General features: G+C 42.8%; 2 protein-coding genes across 2 annotated transcripts; both read right to left on the bottom strand.

Annotated features, from left to right (window-relative positions):
- Positions 1-656: 656 nt before the first annotated feature.
- Positions 657-1,910, bottom strand: MELLADRAFT_88798 (uncharacterized protein; the record flags this gene model as incomplete). Its single annotated transcript, XM_007412152.1, has 4 exons — positions 657-1,303; positions 1,391-1,509; positions 1,598-1,765; positions 1,855-1,910. The coding sequence occupies 4 exons, from the start codon at positions 1,908-1,910 to the stop codon at positions 657-659; spliced, it is 990 nt and encodes a 329-aa protein (XP_007412214.1).
- Positions 1,911-3,548: 1,638 nt separating this feature from the next.
- On the bottom strand, positions 3,549-6,144 carry MELLADRAFT_88797 (uncharacterized protein; the record flags this gene model as incomplete). Its single annotated transcript, XM_007412151.1, has 13 exons — positions 3,549-3,682; positions 3,771-3,846; positions 3,933-4,136; positions 4,207-4,470; positions 4,537-4,593; positions 4,666-4,841; positions 4,901-4,998; positions 5,100-5,301; positions 5,378-5,400; positions 5,493-5,632; positions 5,709-5,783; positions 5,857-5,931; positions 6,031-6,144. The coding sequence occupies 13 exons, from the start codon at positions 6,142-6,144 to the stop codon at positions 3,549-3,551; spliced, it is 1,638 nt and encodes a 545-aa protein (XP_007412213.1).
- Positions 6,145-15,264: the final 9,120 nt, after the last annotated feature.

Here is a 15,264-nt window from a genome sequence, read left to right as displayed (position 1 = left end):
GATAGGAATTGAATCTTTCCGTTTTTGAGAAGAAGACCAAGATTGATATATATCTTTGTGTCTAAAGCCACCATACACCACGTGGTAACTTGGCCTCGGCTGGTTCTGGAAACGTGTCCAAGAATTTTGTTGCGAGAACCAAGACAAAGTCGTCCCATGGACAAAATTGTGGATAACCGTGACACGATCTGTCACTTTAAAAAGACCAAAAATTGCAGTCAATGGAGTCAAAGGCTTCGGCCAGTAGTCGGGTTGAAGTTGACGCTCTTGGCCAAGTTGAACCCCGTTGATGCCTTGAGCAGCCTTCTGGTGTGTCAGGATTTCTACTAGTACAGGGCTGCTGGATGAGCTGATGTTCAAGCTTCAGATTCTGAATAAACTGAAGTATGAGCCCGCTGTTCTCGAACGGAAGTGGTCACCGACTCACCAGACGCATCTATTTTGTGTATCATAATTATGTGTTTAAATTTGTCAACTAAAGTCAATACGCCCAAGTGATACAACATTATTCTGCTTCAGAGGAAAAAATATGAACAAGATCATTAACCCACAAATTAGTAATAATAAGAAACCCAGAATTGAAAATTAGACATGCATGATGTAAGCGTCCAGAGATTGAGAGAAGGAAAAGGATGTGATTAATGATAGGGTGAATGTTAGATAGCAAATATTTGGACGCTAGGCTTCTTGACCTTGGTACGAGCAATCTGCATGAGAGCTCCAGTCATAGGATCTCTTCGATGGATGATGACCAAGTTGCTATCAACTGCGCCAACGACAACAAAGCGACCGACGGTATCATGACTGATCGCAAAGTGTCTAGCTGTTCTACCACCCACCGGGTAAAAGGTAGGTGAATCAAGCATGCCATCGTCTGAAGATCGAGCAAAGACAGCAAATGTGTTGTCTTCGATCGGTCCTGCGGTTGACATGGGTCTGTTGGTAGCATAGATAAAGTGACCATCGGGCGAGGCCGCAATCTCTCCAGCACCAAAGTTATCTGCATTTGCGTCCGTAGGTAGTGTCCCGAGCGCGCCGATGATTTCAGCCTTGTGACCGTCTTGACTTGAACGATCCAGCTTCAAGATAAATATCCTACTGGAAAGCTCGCAGACAACATAGATAAAGTTTTCGACAATGACCAAGTGGCGAGGACCAGTTCCGGGGGGGAAGATGACCGGCTCGACTTCGGACAGGCGCCCACTTGGATCATTGACCTCGAATATTCGCAGTTTATCAGCACCCAAATCTGGCACGAACGCTAATCGACCACCCTTGTCATAAACTGCCTGATGTGCAAAAGCTGTCCGACAAAGATCCATGGGGGTAAGCTTATTGGTAGGACTTCTTCTATCAAGGGCTACGATTATTCAATGAACCCAGAACTGACCGTGTCTTTGACGTTGCGTATTAGGTCCTGAGCCGTGAAGGTGTACGGTTTGAACTGGCTCGCTCGACAGAATTTCACTCTTCTTCTCAATCTTGAACAGGTCGACGGCGGCACCGGCACTTCAGTTTACGAACATTCCCAATGTAGATGTTAGAGAGGTATGATCAGTCGTAGGCTCAGCCAAAAGAGATGCGCATTCAAACTCACTAAGATGCTACCAAGAGAAAGCGGCCATCGGGGGAAACTTGGGCGGCAGCAGGAATGCTTCCCGTTTTAGCGCTTGAAACAGCGGTAATCACCCCATCCGAGTCAATCTGGCCAGAGTAAACACCCCCAGTGTCTTTCTTTCCCTGGAAATTTGAGACTTCATCCGTACTATTGCGATTTGGTATAATAAGTGAATCAGGAATCAGTATCAATGTTCTACTCAGGACTTTAATCCTGATTGAAAAGTAAAAGCTGACCTGAAGATATATTTCCCAGTAGGATCCAGCGTCAACCACCCTGGTTTTTCTCCCATTTCCTTGGAAACAGACAGATTTTGAAAAATATAAGAAGAAGTATCGAAATCTAGGGTGGTAACTTCTCCGGCATAACCTACAAAAATTCATATTTTTAAGCGCCCTTTATCAACTTGTGTCCTGGGCATACTATCTTATCACACCTACCTCCAACAAAGATCCTCAGAGTGTCTTTTTTGGCCATCACTGCCCCTGCCAATGATATCGTAGCCCATACGAGTTTCGGCGTGGATGCGAAAGAGAGCATTGTTCAACCTGATGGGTGTACGCACTAAGTAGTTGGTTCACGAGTATGAGAGCGGTTGAGTTAGGTAACGAAGGGCGTAGAGATAGTGGTGGTTTGCTTGTCTGAGGGGAAGATATGAAAGCAAGGGGGGGTAGAAGGATTTTCCCCAAACCTCTGGGATTAATTTGAAGCTACTCTTGCAGTGCGTGTTTTGATGGCGAGCCGTAATTTCATCTTGAGCGGGCAAACATCTCGATTGAGCGTGGCTGATGTTGTGCTGCTTGCAGGCCATCCTCTCCATGAGCCATCTTTGTTGTCCCGCCCTCTGCGTTGACGGTCGCGGTGCATGGTTCAATGGGACTCTTGTCAGTCAGATGTAGTCGAAAAGCTTTCCTTCAACCAGCCTCCTGTTCACTGTCGAGATCAGGTTCTGATGCTTCAGTTCTTAACTTACTTGCTCAGCACAACATCAGAGGTGTTTGTTAGGTTTCACCGCCTTCTTTACCTTTCTTCTGTTTGGGTTTCGGCATCAGTCTTCGTCCTGGTCAAGAGCATTAATCTGCTCCGGGAACCATATATGCTGGTCAAAAGACCTACGGCTTCCTGGAAACAGAAATCTAGAGATGCTTTGGTCAAAGAAGATTTCAGCCGCCTCGGTATCTTATGTCGTGCTTACAAATGCCTTCTCTCTATTGTGGCACAAGGTCTGTTTCACCTAGCCTCGCGTTCTCCCGACGGTCTTCAGTACCTGCCATGCCGCGATTATTTACCTCCGAGCTCAATCTCAGGTCATTTGTGTTGTCGACTGTCATCCGAGGCAGCGGACTCATGTTCGGGATAGGCTCGACAGGGCTTTGAGAAAAAGTTTCATGTGGAATTTTCAGATTTTGCGGTTTGACTCATTAACCTTCCTAACAGCCAAAGCATCAAGCCAGAGACTTACCATCAATTGTGGTAGTACCGTGCAAACCCTCAGGATACAAATTGCTACTTCTCAACATCCTCGAGCTCGGTGCTCAACACTTTGAGGCAATATGAAGATCAAAAATGGTCGCACAATTTTTCAAGGGAAGAACTGGCATGCATAACTCAACTGTCTCCTCCTTCCTGCTCTCATAAACAGCCAAACAAGGTCCAATTACATCTTACTCATTTTGCAATTGAGACAGTCAATGGAACCCTGTTTGTTTTAGTGAGAAGCAAAATAATTTGTGATGATGTACACCAAACTGCTTTTTCGCTATCATCAAGTTCGAATAGATATAAGAGACGTATATTATGATGGATACAAGAAAGATGCTTTTATCATTTGATTCATATCTTACAAGTCATCAGACCCACTACCTTCACATCCAAACGGAATCTAAGCGGCAACACCCCTACAACCTCTCTTCTAATATACAAAACTTATTCAAGCAGGCCATCTGATCCGTTTCACATAACTTTTAATCTCTGAGACGATCTTTTCCTTCACAAGTTCTTCTCGTCCAGACACAATATTGATAATCGCTTCATTCAATTCGGCTGATCCAAGAATATCAATATCTGCGTGTGAGCAAATTAAATCAGTATATACTGTTCCCTGGTGCGGGTGAAACTCGCTTCCATGTCCAACGAAACAAATTTTACGTACGATCTGCAGTGGTAGAGCCTCCTCTGATATCAAAGCCTTGCGGTCGATGTTCAATCTCGTGCGTCACCACTCGAATCTGTTGATGAAATACCTCCGCCCCGACAAACAGCATAGATTCTCCGTCAATTCCATCCCCATAAAGAAGCAGAGAAGGGTTCTTACACCAGCTGGATTATAACTCTTCCTTTGCCATCCATCCACACACATTGCACCTAGACTAAGGAGTGAGACTGTTCCATCACCATCACTGAAGGTCACGCCATTCTTGATCTTTGGTCGCTCTTCGTCAAGACTGACTTCATTGTCAACATATACATGTTGACTTCCGGTTACCTCATCTTCATCTTCCTTGTACCAGTACCCCCTCTAGAATCCAACAAAATTCGATAAGATTTTGATGAACTTCCTATTTTCCAATTAAAACAAATACACTGACTTCGGTGGGTTTGCCAACTCCGTATAAACAGTAGATCGACATGCTCTTGGCATTAGGTAATTGAACTTCAAGCGGATTGGTCCATTTTCTAAAATCACCATTGTTTGCCTTCAATTCTTCTTCATCTGTTGTGATTCCAAAACTATGGTTTGTCTGAAGCATCTTTCCATATTGAGTTGGTGTATGTTGTAGCAAGTACTCGTAGGCCCCTTCCATCGTTAGATTTTTTGTTGACGTCTTATCATTTGGTCGGAAATTGTAGACCTGGTGGTAAAATCAACCCGAAAGTCGGTTACATAGAAAATATCAGCAGCGGATATCGTCACTCACGTTTCCGCTGGTCAATGTGGCATTTTCTGGATCATCTGGCGCTCCTTGAGCAGTACCCTGGGGAAAACGAAGGGAGTCAAGAGCTCGTTTCAATGTAATCCAGCGAATATAACCGAAAGAATTACTAACCCAAATGACATTGCCACCTTTAGGCCAAAGTGCTGCTGACCCGGCCCAAGACCTGAACAAATCAGCTCGCTCTTTTCTTGAGAAAAGCTTTTCAAGCACATAAACCCCCGCAGCATTTAATTCTACCGTGTCTCGCATTTCACCACTCAACAAAGCCGCCAGAGTCTTTGGAACGCCTATCGAAGACACATCAGAATTCAAATTAAAAAATAACGAGTGAAAAGTCGAGACACACCTAAAGTCGTTCCTGCGATATTCACGAAGCTTTCTATATGGTTCTCTACCCAGTCTGCGCCCCCATTTCCAAAATGCTCACCACTAGCTTCTACCCATCTAAAATGAAGACGAACAAAGATATGAGACCAGTCATCCATCGGATTTAGGGACAAGTGAGACGCGATGTGCCAGTCATCTTTATTCATAAGTGACTCAACTTGAGAAAAAAGAGCACGATGCTCCCACCCATACTATGACTGACAAGTACAGTCTTTTTCCCGAGGATTTGCTTGGAATGTTCAATGGCGACTTTCATACGAGAAAAATATCGATCACGAATCTCCAAGTTCAATGGGGTTAGGCGCCAGTCATACGCCATTAGTGACATATCCAATGGATCGTAATCCAGTACTGCCAAATCTGACTCTCACAACACATAAGGAGGATCAGTGATTGTCTGCATTCGATACCGTCAGAAAGACATGTGTCAACTGACTTTCGATGATTTTTTGCCATATCCTATTCAAGAAAATGATGCAATTGGTTTGGTCAGTATGATATCAAAGCGAGGTATGCAGCAGTGGTTAGAGCAAGGAAGATGATGCGCATACCAATATCCCTGAACAAAGTAAGCCGCTGCATCAAACCCTTGAGCAGCTCTGACTTTGACGCCAGGTGGATCCAGACCTGTTTCAAGATCTAGCTTGATAGCTTTCAGCCAAGCTTCTTTCCTGGTTACTACAGCCCTCAACTACGATACAGGACGTGAAGATTAGTCATATTTGTAATTTTGAAGTGAAGAAGCAAAAAGAGACTGGGGATCATACCATAGCTGCGGTCCCCCAAATTCGATTGCGGAAGAATGGTGCGTGTTCTTCTGTTGTACCCCAGCTCTCCAAGCCCTTTTTCCGAAAATGTGAGATTCGAATAGAAGATATCTGAGATCATTGTCTTGACTGAAAACAGTTCACGTACGCTGGAGATAATTCCAGGGATCAACAAAACTGCGTGTTTCTTTTGCAATCCGTTTGATAATGCTTGTCTTCCAACCTTCGAGGTGTGAGATATAGGGGGAAATCGGAAGTTCAAATTTAGATAGAAGATTGCTCAGTTTTAGAATCGAAATTTCAAGTTTAGGAAGAAACCTACCGTGAAATCGTGATTTTTAAGCCAAGATTTATTGGAGGAGGATGGAAACACGTCCGAAAGATTCAATTGAGGTAACATACTCGATAACTCTCTCGCGTTGATCATCTCTTTCATGTTTGAAAAAGTTTGATCTAGATCAAAATCCAAGTCTGAAAAAGACGTCGGTGCGTCTGTGAATAGCCTGTTTTAGTCAATGGATTTCAATTTCAGAATCAAGTTAGCTCAAGCTTACGTGCCAGATATGCAACAGATAGAAACCTTGAATGACATACCATCCTAAGAAAGCGCCGAGAAGACCACCGATAATAAAGAACCATCTTCGACGTGCAAAAATGCCTTGGGTATGACGGCTGCTTGTGCCAAGCTGTTTATCTTCGATGAGAAATGACTCGGACAAATCTATCTCGTTCCACGGTGTACCAGGCTGTTTGATCAGGGAAGATTGTCAATTGAATTGCTCAGTCGAGCTGAGGGCAAGTTGCACTTGTCTTTATCTAATTGCTTAAAGGGGATGACCAACTAACAGCTAACAGTTTCACGTCCCCGTGGCGTCCAACCTTCAATGTTGCAGTAAAATTTTCGGATAGAGGACTTGATGAAGATTACACAAATATCATGTCAGCCATCTGAAATACCAATGATCGATGTTTCATGCCCTGAGTACACCATATTTCTCTTTACCTATTTTCGGTTTCGCCTGATTGGCTCTTGGCATCTTGATACTTCAAACCTGAGTTAATCTTTGGTGGTTTGTTAACTTGACCTTTCCTTCTATGACGTAGTGAATTTTTCTGATCGCCCTCGTCCTCGCTGCATGCTTTGGTATTATTTTCCTCCATTCTGTATGTACTCCCTTCGAAAATATTGATGTGATGACTGTGACGCGATTGAAGGCTGGTGGCGAAGTTGTTGGATCTTGTACCTTGCTCCTTTTCTTTTAATGTCGTTCTCGCATGTTTCGTGTGACATCATCAATAGACGACAAGTCCGAATTCCGAGTCAAACCAGCTGCGCCGCTCGGGTGACGGTTCAAGGCCCGGCCGTGGCCTTGGGTCGGCGCCGGAATGCCCGATCAGCTCTCAGCAGAGTCAGCATAGCTTGGGGCCAAGACCTGGGCCAGGTTATGATAATGTTACATGTAGCAAGCTGCCTGAGGCACAGTTGGTTTGAGGGTTGTCTCAGCCTGGCCAAGATAAAGACCATCCAGTGACCTGTTTATAAAAAACAATCAGAAGATTGGTTTACATTTTCACACCACTGTGATCAAAGAACATTGAAAGGACAACAATTGTGGGCGGAAAGATAGTGCAAGATACTACATATTTTGGGATTTCTTGGTGTCTTGAGATGCAACTTGAAGGTAAAAGGAGTAGGGTTGAGCTTGGCTGTGTAATGCAATAAATCCATGGAATTCATATCTTGTTATCTATGATGTAGACCACTTTTCATTGGGCTTCAGATTAGTCTACATCCATATCTCAAGGCTTTGTGGTACCTTGGGTGTTTGAGTGGTTTTCACTGGATTCATGATTTCATGTGTGATATGATGTGGACTGGTCCAGAGCTGGGTTTCATCTTCTCTTGAATGAATTACTTTGACTCCAACTCTGTATTACACTTGAAAACTGCACAAACACTTTTGTTCACTGTGTAAACAAAGCTCAAGGAACAAAGATTTCCCATGCAGGTGTCATATCTGGATAGGACAAGTTCAGATAACTACAGCTAAGTTGATCAAGTCCCTGCTGGGGATTCAGCTTACATGGGAAGGACTGATGGCTTATCCACAAAATTTGGTGTATGGGCTAGATAAGTGTAGCTGATGAGTTTTTCAACTAGTCCACTCTTAACCCAAGAAACACTTTATCCTCCCACTTAGACTACATACACTGCTTATAACTATCTATGTATCATGACAAAATGTCCAAAAACAGACTTGAAAAAGGGTTTTTTTGGCAACAACCCAGCTCATCTGGTGGTAAGCCTTCAAATTGGCAGTATGAACAGCTTTGTAAGAAATTGTTAAGTTGAGGTCACATATTCCTGAGACATGAGCAGATAATTAGAAGTTACCTAAGTGAGTGTAGTCAAAAGCAGAGAGCATGGCATTTCTGAGTTACAAAGGACATCTATCAGCCACAAGTGAAGAGGGTTGATCAACTCTTGAGCCAAGATTTTATGGCTCACATGTCCAACTGGGGAATATTTACGCTACTTAAAGTTGTGTATAGTTTTTTATATATAGTTCTCTTGTTTTTTTACAACTATAAACAAAAACTATAAAGTACATCTTGTTGGGTAATTTACCCTTTTTCAAAGGCTGGGATGAAATAACAATAGCACATGATGAGCAAAGTGTGCAACAGGTCCTCAAAGCTAGGATACTTTGGGACCCCAGTATACTTTTTTTCTGCCAGAGAGCCAAAAAAGTATAAAAGAAAACTATATACACGTAACTATACAACTTTGAGTACTTTAATTAGGCCCTACTGCTTTGTGAAGAAATGGTGTTGTTTGAAGCTTTGCAGTGCCAAACTCTCCAATTACTTTTGCCTTGTTTTATCTTTGAGAACTGTATGGTCCAATTCCACTACATGATCACAAAGCGGTCTTGAGGTAGAACACTTTGTGAGAAAAGAAATCTTGAATGAATCAATCAGTTTAGATTATCAAGGATCTGGCAAAAAGGACTAGCATCACTGCCAAAATTACACATTTTCCTCAAGTGGGAATGGGAAAATGATTGAGAGTATAGTTTGTCATAAAAATATCTACCACTGTGCATCTGAGACACAACACCCCCATTACATGTGTGCAGCAGGCTGAGTAATTAGGTGGCTATCATTTACAAGTAGACACAGAAAAGATATGCCACCCTTGGGGCCAAACTGGCTTACATTTGGGTGTATTACATATGTGATAGCAATACCTTGACTGTGAGGACTGGGTGCTCTTTGTAGGAGTACTCAGTGCTCACTGAAGGGTAGAATGGTAGGTTTATTAAATTTAACTTCTTTATTTCAAATATGTAGTAGTTACAAATTGAAGTAAAGAAGGAAAATTAAAGAGAAGAAAGGGGACTGACAGTCTGTTTGGACAAATCCAGACAGACTTCAGTTAATTGACTCCTAAAAAGGAGATTCAGTAATTATAATATGATGTCTATTATAATATATGAAGGTTGGATCCTGGACCTTCCTTTAATCTTTATTGTAACAGATCAAAGAGTGAGTTAGTTCACCAATCTGGTTGTCCTTAAAGTCACCAACTTAGGGTTATTCTTAAGGTCACCAGCCTGAAGTTCTTCTTAAGGTCACTAGCCTTGATTGGGTTTCTACTTAGGGGAAGTAGAGGATCCAGAGGGAAATGAAGAATTGTATTACCTACTTTTGATCAGGAATCTGATTGAAGTTGATGAAGCTTATCACTAGTCTTATTTGTATAAGACTCTTGATATTTTACTTCAGTTGAACTTTAATTGTTCTTTAAAATTAGTGGGTAATAATTGCTTGGGGGATTCTCTGAAGGCTGAGAGAGGAGGGTTTATATACTCTCCTCTCCAAACCTAACTGTAGTGATATTTGTTATTATCACTACATTGGTTCAGGTTTAGTTATTGACATGTAGTACTGATTGTTACTAGTAATGCTTAATTACATATACACCTTGTGTGTGGTATGTAATATAAGCATTTAACTCTTGACACTGAGTTATGAGTTGTAATTGGTGTTTTGTTACATATTACATGTTGTTTTACAGGTCCATATATATGTAATAAAGGTTTTAATACATTGTATTACATGTTACATACAGTCTATGCTCAGTATGTAACATGTAGTTAATCTTATACATATGTTTCTTACTGTTACAGGTTAGTTTTGGGTACATGTATATGTACTCAGGGCTGACATTGACCCCAAGGGTGACATATCTTTTCTGTGTCTGCTTGGACAGACAGGTCTGCTCAGTTTAGGGCTATGACTTGGCCCTGGACCTGCCTGGCCAAGTCTACCCAAGCACTTCCCAGACTAGGTTGAGGCCAAGCCTGGGGCCTCAAGCTCAGCCTGGTAATAGCAACAAAGGACCCACTACAAGGCTACTTGGGGCCAGGGCCATTGGGAAAATCTTTGTGGAGGCATTGGTAAAGGGCTTGTTGAGGCAATTTTCTGGAAAAATTGACATCATCAAGCATCCGTCCTGCACTCTCAAACTAGCTCACAAGGGGCTGGCCCAAGCCAGGGCCTGCCCAGTGCTGCCCGGTAGCATTCATGTCTTGTGTGGCTGAGGCCGGATCTGACACGGCCTCGTGGCCGGCCCTGAAGGTCCAATTCCGGGTCATAGCCTCAGCTCAGTTCCCTACTCATCTGAATATGCAAGTAAATCACTGTGAGATTAAATCATGTAACGGTTTCCAGTTTGACAAAATTGTCCCAAAAATTGACTATATATACCTCCAGCTACCCAGGCAGCACTCTGGAAGCCATTTGACAGTAACAGGAAGTGTGTTACATGAAGTTGAGTTGCTGAAATTACACCACAGATTTGAGTCAGTGTATGTGGGACCCCGGAGAGCTCTTATTGAGGTGCATGATGTAAAAGAATTTCCTACACTACACACACTTCACCACACTTTACATTCAAAAAAACTTGACCAAATCCCTTGCTCCTCCCTCAATAATAGGCATTGGGCAAAATTTTCGCTCTTTTTTTGATTTTTTTGACCGACAAGCAATGCACCTCACAAAGCAATTTGAAGATTGCAGAAGAGAGTGAGTTTCACAGGTAGAAAGCCCTGTTGCTTTGCCCGGTTACCTTTTTGGGTTAGATTTTCATTTGCCTTGGTCCGATGACCGCTTGACTCTTGTCTTCGAGGTTTCTGCTCGTCAACTCCAGCAGTTTGTGACCAATCCAAAGGATCAATGTTTGAATCAATCAATGTTTTGATTTCAATTTCAGATTGCAATTGGATGAGTATGTCTAGTTTTGAGTCGATCAAATGTGACCCAATTTTGACTTCCAGGTTAGTTGAAAAAGAAAGAATATTTCAGCACTTGATTGATACACTTGTTGGGTGAGTCGATCAAGTTTTGGATTGATCAAAGTCAACCAAGCAATCATTGGATCACGGCTGCTGGGGGATACCCGGGTAGATTCAGAAAAGGGGTACCCTGGGCAAGGTATCTGTGAAATGTCTGAAAGGCTTCTTTTGTGGCGCGATTGGGGCTTGTGGCTTTTACAGGTCAAGCAAGGATGCTCTACGCCAGATGAAATTTTGGAAAAATTTTGTGAAGCAAAACAAGAAATATTTTTTTGCTGTGCTTTTGGTGGCTTTGATATTGGCCAGCCATCCCTACTCAAGGATTCCAAACAAACTGAACTACCTTTGAATTGGTTTGTGCAACCAAAAAACAAAAAAATTCAAAAACCTCGCCCAATGCCTAATGCCTAGCCAGGAGCAAAGCACTTTGTAAACTGTGAAATTCATACCTATACAATTGTGAAGAGTTGTTAATGTGGTGTAGATGCTGTGAAATACACAGCAATTCACAGCAAACATAAATAAAATCTTTTGCATCACCCACCTGTACAAGAGCTCTCCAGGGTCCTGTGTATGTAGCAATTTTTAGAATAGCCAGTCTCAAACCAAACCCGGTTGCCAAAAACCCTGGTACCCCCAGTTGCTTTTTTGGTGGTAACTTTGTGTATTGAGTTGACATTTTTGACACCTCCCAGCCAAAAAGACAACCAGGTGTACCGGGTTTTTTGGAAACCAGGTTTGGTTTGAGAACGGCTAATGGTTTTGCCAAGCTGAAAAAAGTTACAGCATATATTACATATGATTCAATTATGCAGGTGCACAGATAACTGAGCAGGTCTGTATGTACATGATAGCCACTCATTCACTCAGCCAGCTGCACATATGTCACTGCCAGCATTAAAGAGGTTCCCAGATGGGAATATGGGTTGTAGGGATCAGACGGCCATTGTAATATATGTAGTCACAAAGGCTGTCTGATTCCTGCAACCCATATTCCCATCTGGGAACCTCTTTAATGCTGGCAGTGTGTAGTGTGGGTGTTATGGCTCAGGTGTGCAATGATAGATCCTTTTATGACAAACTATACTCTTAATCATTTTCCCATTCCCACTTGGGGAAAATAGCGGTACACAAACATGAAAACCTGACCTGAAAACCCATGGACAAAACCCCAGACACAATTGGGCTGTCATGGGTTTTGTCCATGGGTTTTTAGGTCAGGTGTTCAAGTTTGTGTACCGCTAATGTATAATGTTTAAAGTGTATGTTTTTCACTATCCTGTGATCAAAAGACTAGAAATCAACACTGGACTAATTTTTGTTTTAGTGCATTGTGTAAATCAGAAACATTCTGCAACTGCAAGAGTTGTTCAACCAAAGAAGTCTATTTTGTTTATTATTGAGATTTTCAACCATTTATGTTGATGTGATGTCCAGAATTGGGGCCTGATTATTTTGTTTGGGGATTCTGAGTATTGTCAATTTGAACCATACCAGTGTTCCCCTGAAGACTAATTGTGAAACTAAAGGAAATTGATGGACTTCAAACTTTGTCAAGGATTGCCAGTATGAGAAAGGCTACTCTGTGTAGGCAGGCAAGATCATTGGCCCCATCACAAGTACTTTCAGTGATTCTGGAACCCAAATATTCTCCTAAACAGAACGACAATCTTAAACCCACTTGGTACAATATCTGGTTCTCCAACAAAACATGGAGATTCAAGGACAGTTGATTTTGTCCCAGCATTGTAGATGGTGTTCACTCAAGTGATTGAGAGCATACTTAAAATATGTTCAACCCCCCACTTTGACTTGCTATGTGACATGTCCTTCATCACAATTGTTGTGTGTTAGGCCCAAACCACAAACACTTGCCAGCCAAATTTCCCTGGCTCACACAACAAATTTCATAGATAGGCCATAAGTTATTCTCTGGAAAGCTGACTTGCCAGGACGGACTTGGTCAAGTTAGCTGTATTTTGTTGTGTAAAAGCACTCTGTTCCATTACACATGGCAGATAAAATGTTTCTTGCGCTGTGCTTACAAACAAAAAGGTCTTTGCAGTGATAGACCACTCAAGAGTGAGACAGAGTTTGAGTAAAATCATCTCATGAACCTGTTTCAGAAAAGATAAACCCCAAATATACACCACATCAGATCACTCATGGAATTCTTAATCCTTGATCCACTTCAAGCAACTTGAGCAACTTCAAACAACCTCAAAATACTACAAAACCTCCACATGTCCATGCAAACTGACTTAAAGCCCCATGAAGTAGGATGATGTACAGCAAGAAATGCATTCACTGATCTGCAATGGCGCACAGACAAGCTCAACTGCACTCCTTCTACCTGCAAGTTGCAGCTCAAAACATGAATCTCCCCAATCAAACAGACACAAAGTTCTTACTGGCAGCTGGACCTGACGCAGAGTGCTTGATACAGTGTTCGATAGGCTTATATGTAACTCAATCAACAAAAAAGTGTAAAAGCTGGATGGATACCGAGGGATATGGACATAGATCCATATGGATATGGCAGACCATGCCACTGCCAGACGCATCACTGCAAAGCCAAACAAACACGGGCATATAATTTCCTTTGTCAGGAGCTGTTTTTGAGTCCCGGTTCCAAGGCTCAACCATTGACTATGTACCTGACTACCATGAGTGACCATGAGGTCAAGAGGAAAAAGGGCACACCATGTCAAGAAGATGACTTCAGAAGTTCTGAAAAAGGGACCCCTTGTGTAAAAAGAGTTTCGAGACGTATTCCCAGATAGCCCCCTTCCAGAAAGTCGTTCGAGAGTCCATTCATCGTGGTTTTGGATTCCGGAGATGGAGGCCGGCCATTCCGCAGTGATCAGGCGGGTAAATTGCTCATGATCGAAAATACCAAAACTGGCCCAAAGTTTCTTGGCAATGGCCGCAATCCAAAACAAGTTCGAAAGTCAATCAAACCTCCGTGAATCCATGGAATCAAATTACAAAGCCTTGATTGAAGTGACGCTCAGTTTTACATCAACACGGAATGAACCTGGTCATGTCGGACTGACTTGACCTCGTCAAAAGTCGAGCGACAGAGAGGAAGTTTCAAACTTGAACTTTGAAACTCTCTAGCCCTTCAAAAAACATCCAAAAGATCAGCATGGCAGAAGATGCCCGCCAGTTGAAACTTAAGACCGTCTTAAAGGGCTACCCGCTATCTCAAGAAGTTTACGTGGCAAGCGATAGATCTGTAGGGCTTCCCAAGGCTTGCTCTGCAATCCATCTCACTTAACTCCACCATTGCCTACCTCGCAGTGGGCTTGAGTATGAACGGCAGAGATGTTCGTTCTGATAAGATGGAAGCGGACGTCACACAGCACCGCCGGTATCGCCAAAGATGCGATCAAGTTCGAGACATATGATTTGGGAAGACCAACAGCATGTGTTTTGGATCAACTTGACGCGTATTGCAGATAGTTCTAGCGAATCTCAAGGACGCTGCGCGCCATTGTAATCGGACAAGCCCCACTGTGGTCATCGCGCATCACGCGTCCACGCAGAAAATTTGTGATCTTGCCTGTCTGATGGTTCTCTCGAGCTGTGCGCTATTCACTGCGATGTCTGGTGCTGGTCGTCAGGAATCAAATCGGGATCATGAACCTATGGACGGACCCTTCACATAGGAGCTACTTCAATGTTGTGTAAATGCACCTTGATGATGCATGTTCATCTAGCTACGCTATGATCAACAACAAGCTTTATTGAGCCTTTTACAGCTGATCGGTGAGGGTGATGACCCGCACTTGGAAGATCAAATGACAAGAATTTTCCACACCTTTTCACTCCTTCCCCCCAATGTAGACCAGAGGCGTCATTGGTGAGATGAAGTCTCCGTGATTTCACAAGGCAACCAGGCAGAACAAGGCGCTGATGAAGTCCATGGACCATATGTAGAGATGGGTAGCGGGTGCACAATGAACGGCATGTATGTATGACATGTGGGGCTAGTGTTTGAGGTGGCAGTCTGTTTGTTTGGATGACATTTATTAAGCGTCTGTAACTCTTCTGAGACTGTTCTCGCTCGGCAAATCACACCGCCCACCCTCATTTTACATATGCGAGTAGATGTAAGTCTCCCACCTACACTGTAAGATGACGAAATCATAAATGACAGAAGAACTCCATCCAATCAATTTTTTTCACTCCTG

The sequence above is a fragment of the Melampsora larici-populina genome (genome assembly GCF_000204055.1).
Source record: "Melampsora larici-populina 98AG31 unplaced genomic scaffold MELLAscaffold_29, whole genome shotgun sequence".
Lineage (NCBI taxonomy): Eukaryota > Fungi > Basidiomycota > Pucciniomycetes > Pucciniales > Melampsoraceae > Melampsora > Melampsora laricis-populina.
Note: the sequence above shows the minus strand (reverse complement) of the source record. Positions and strands in the feature narration are given on the sequence as shown.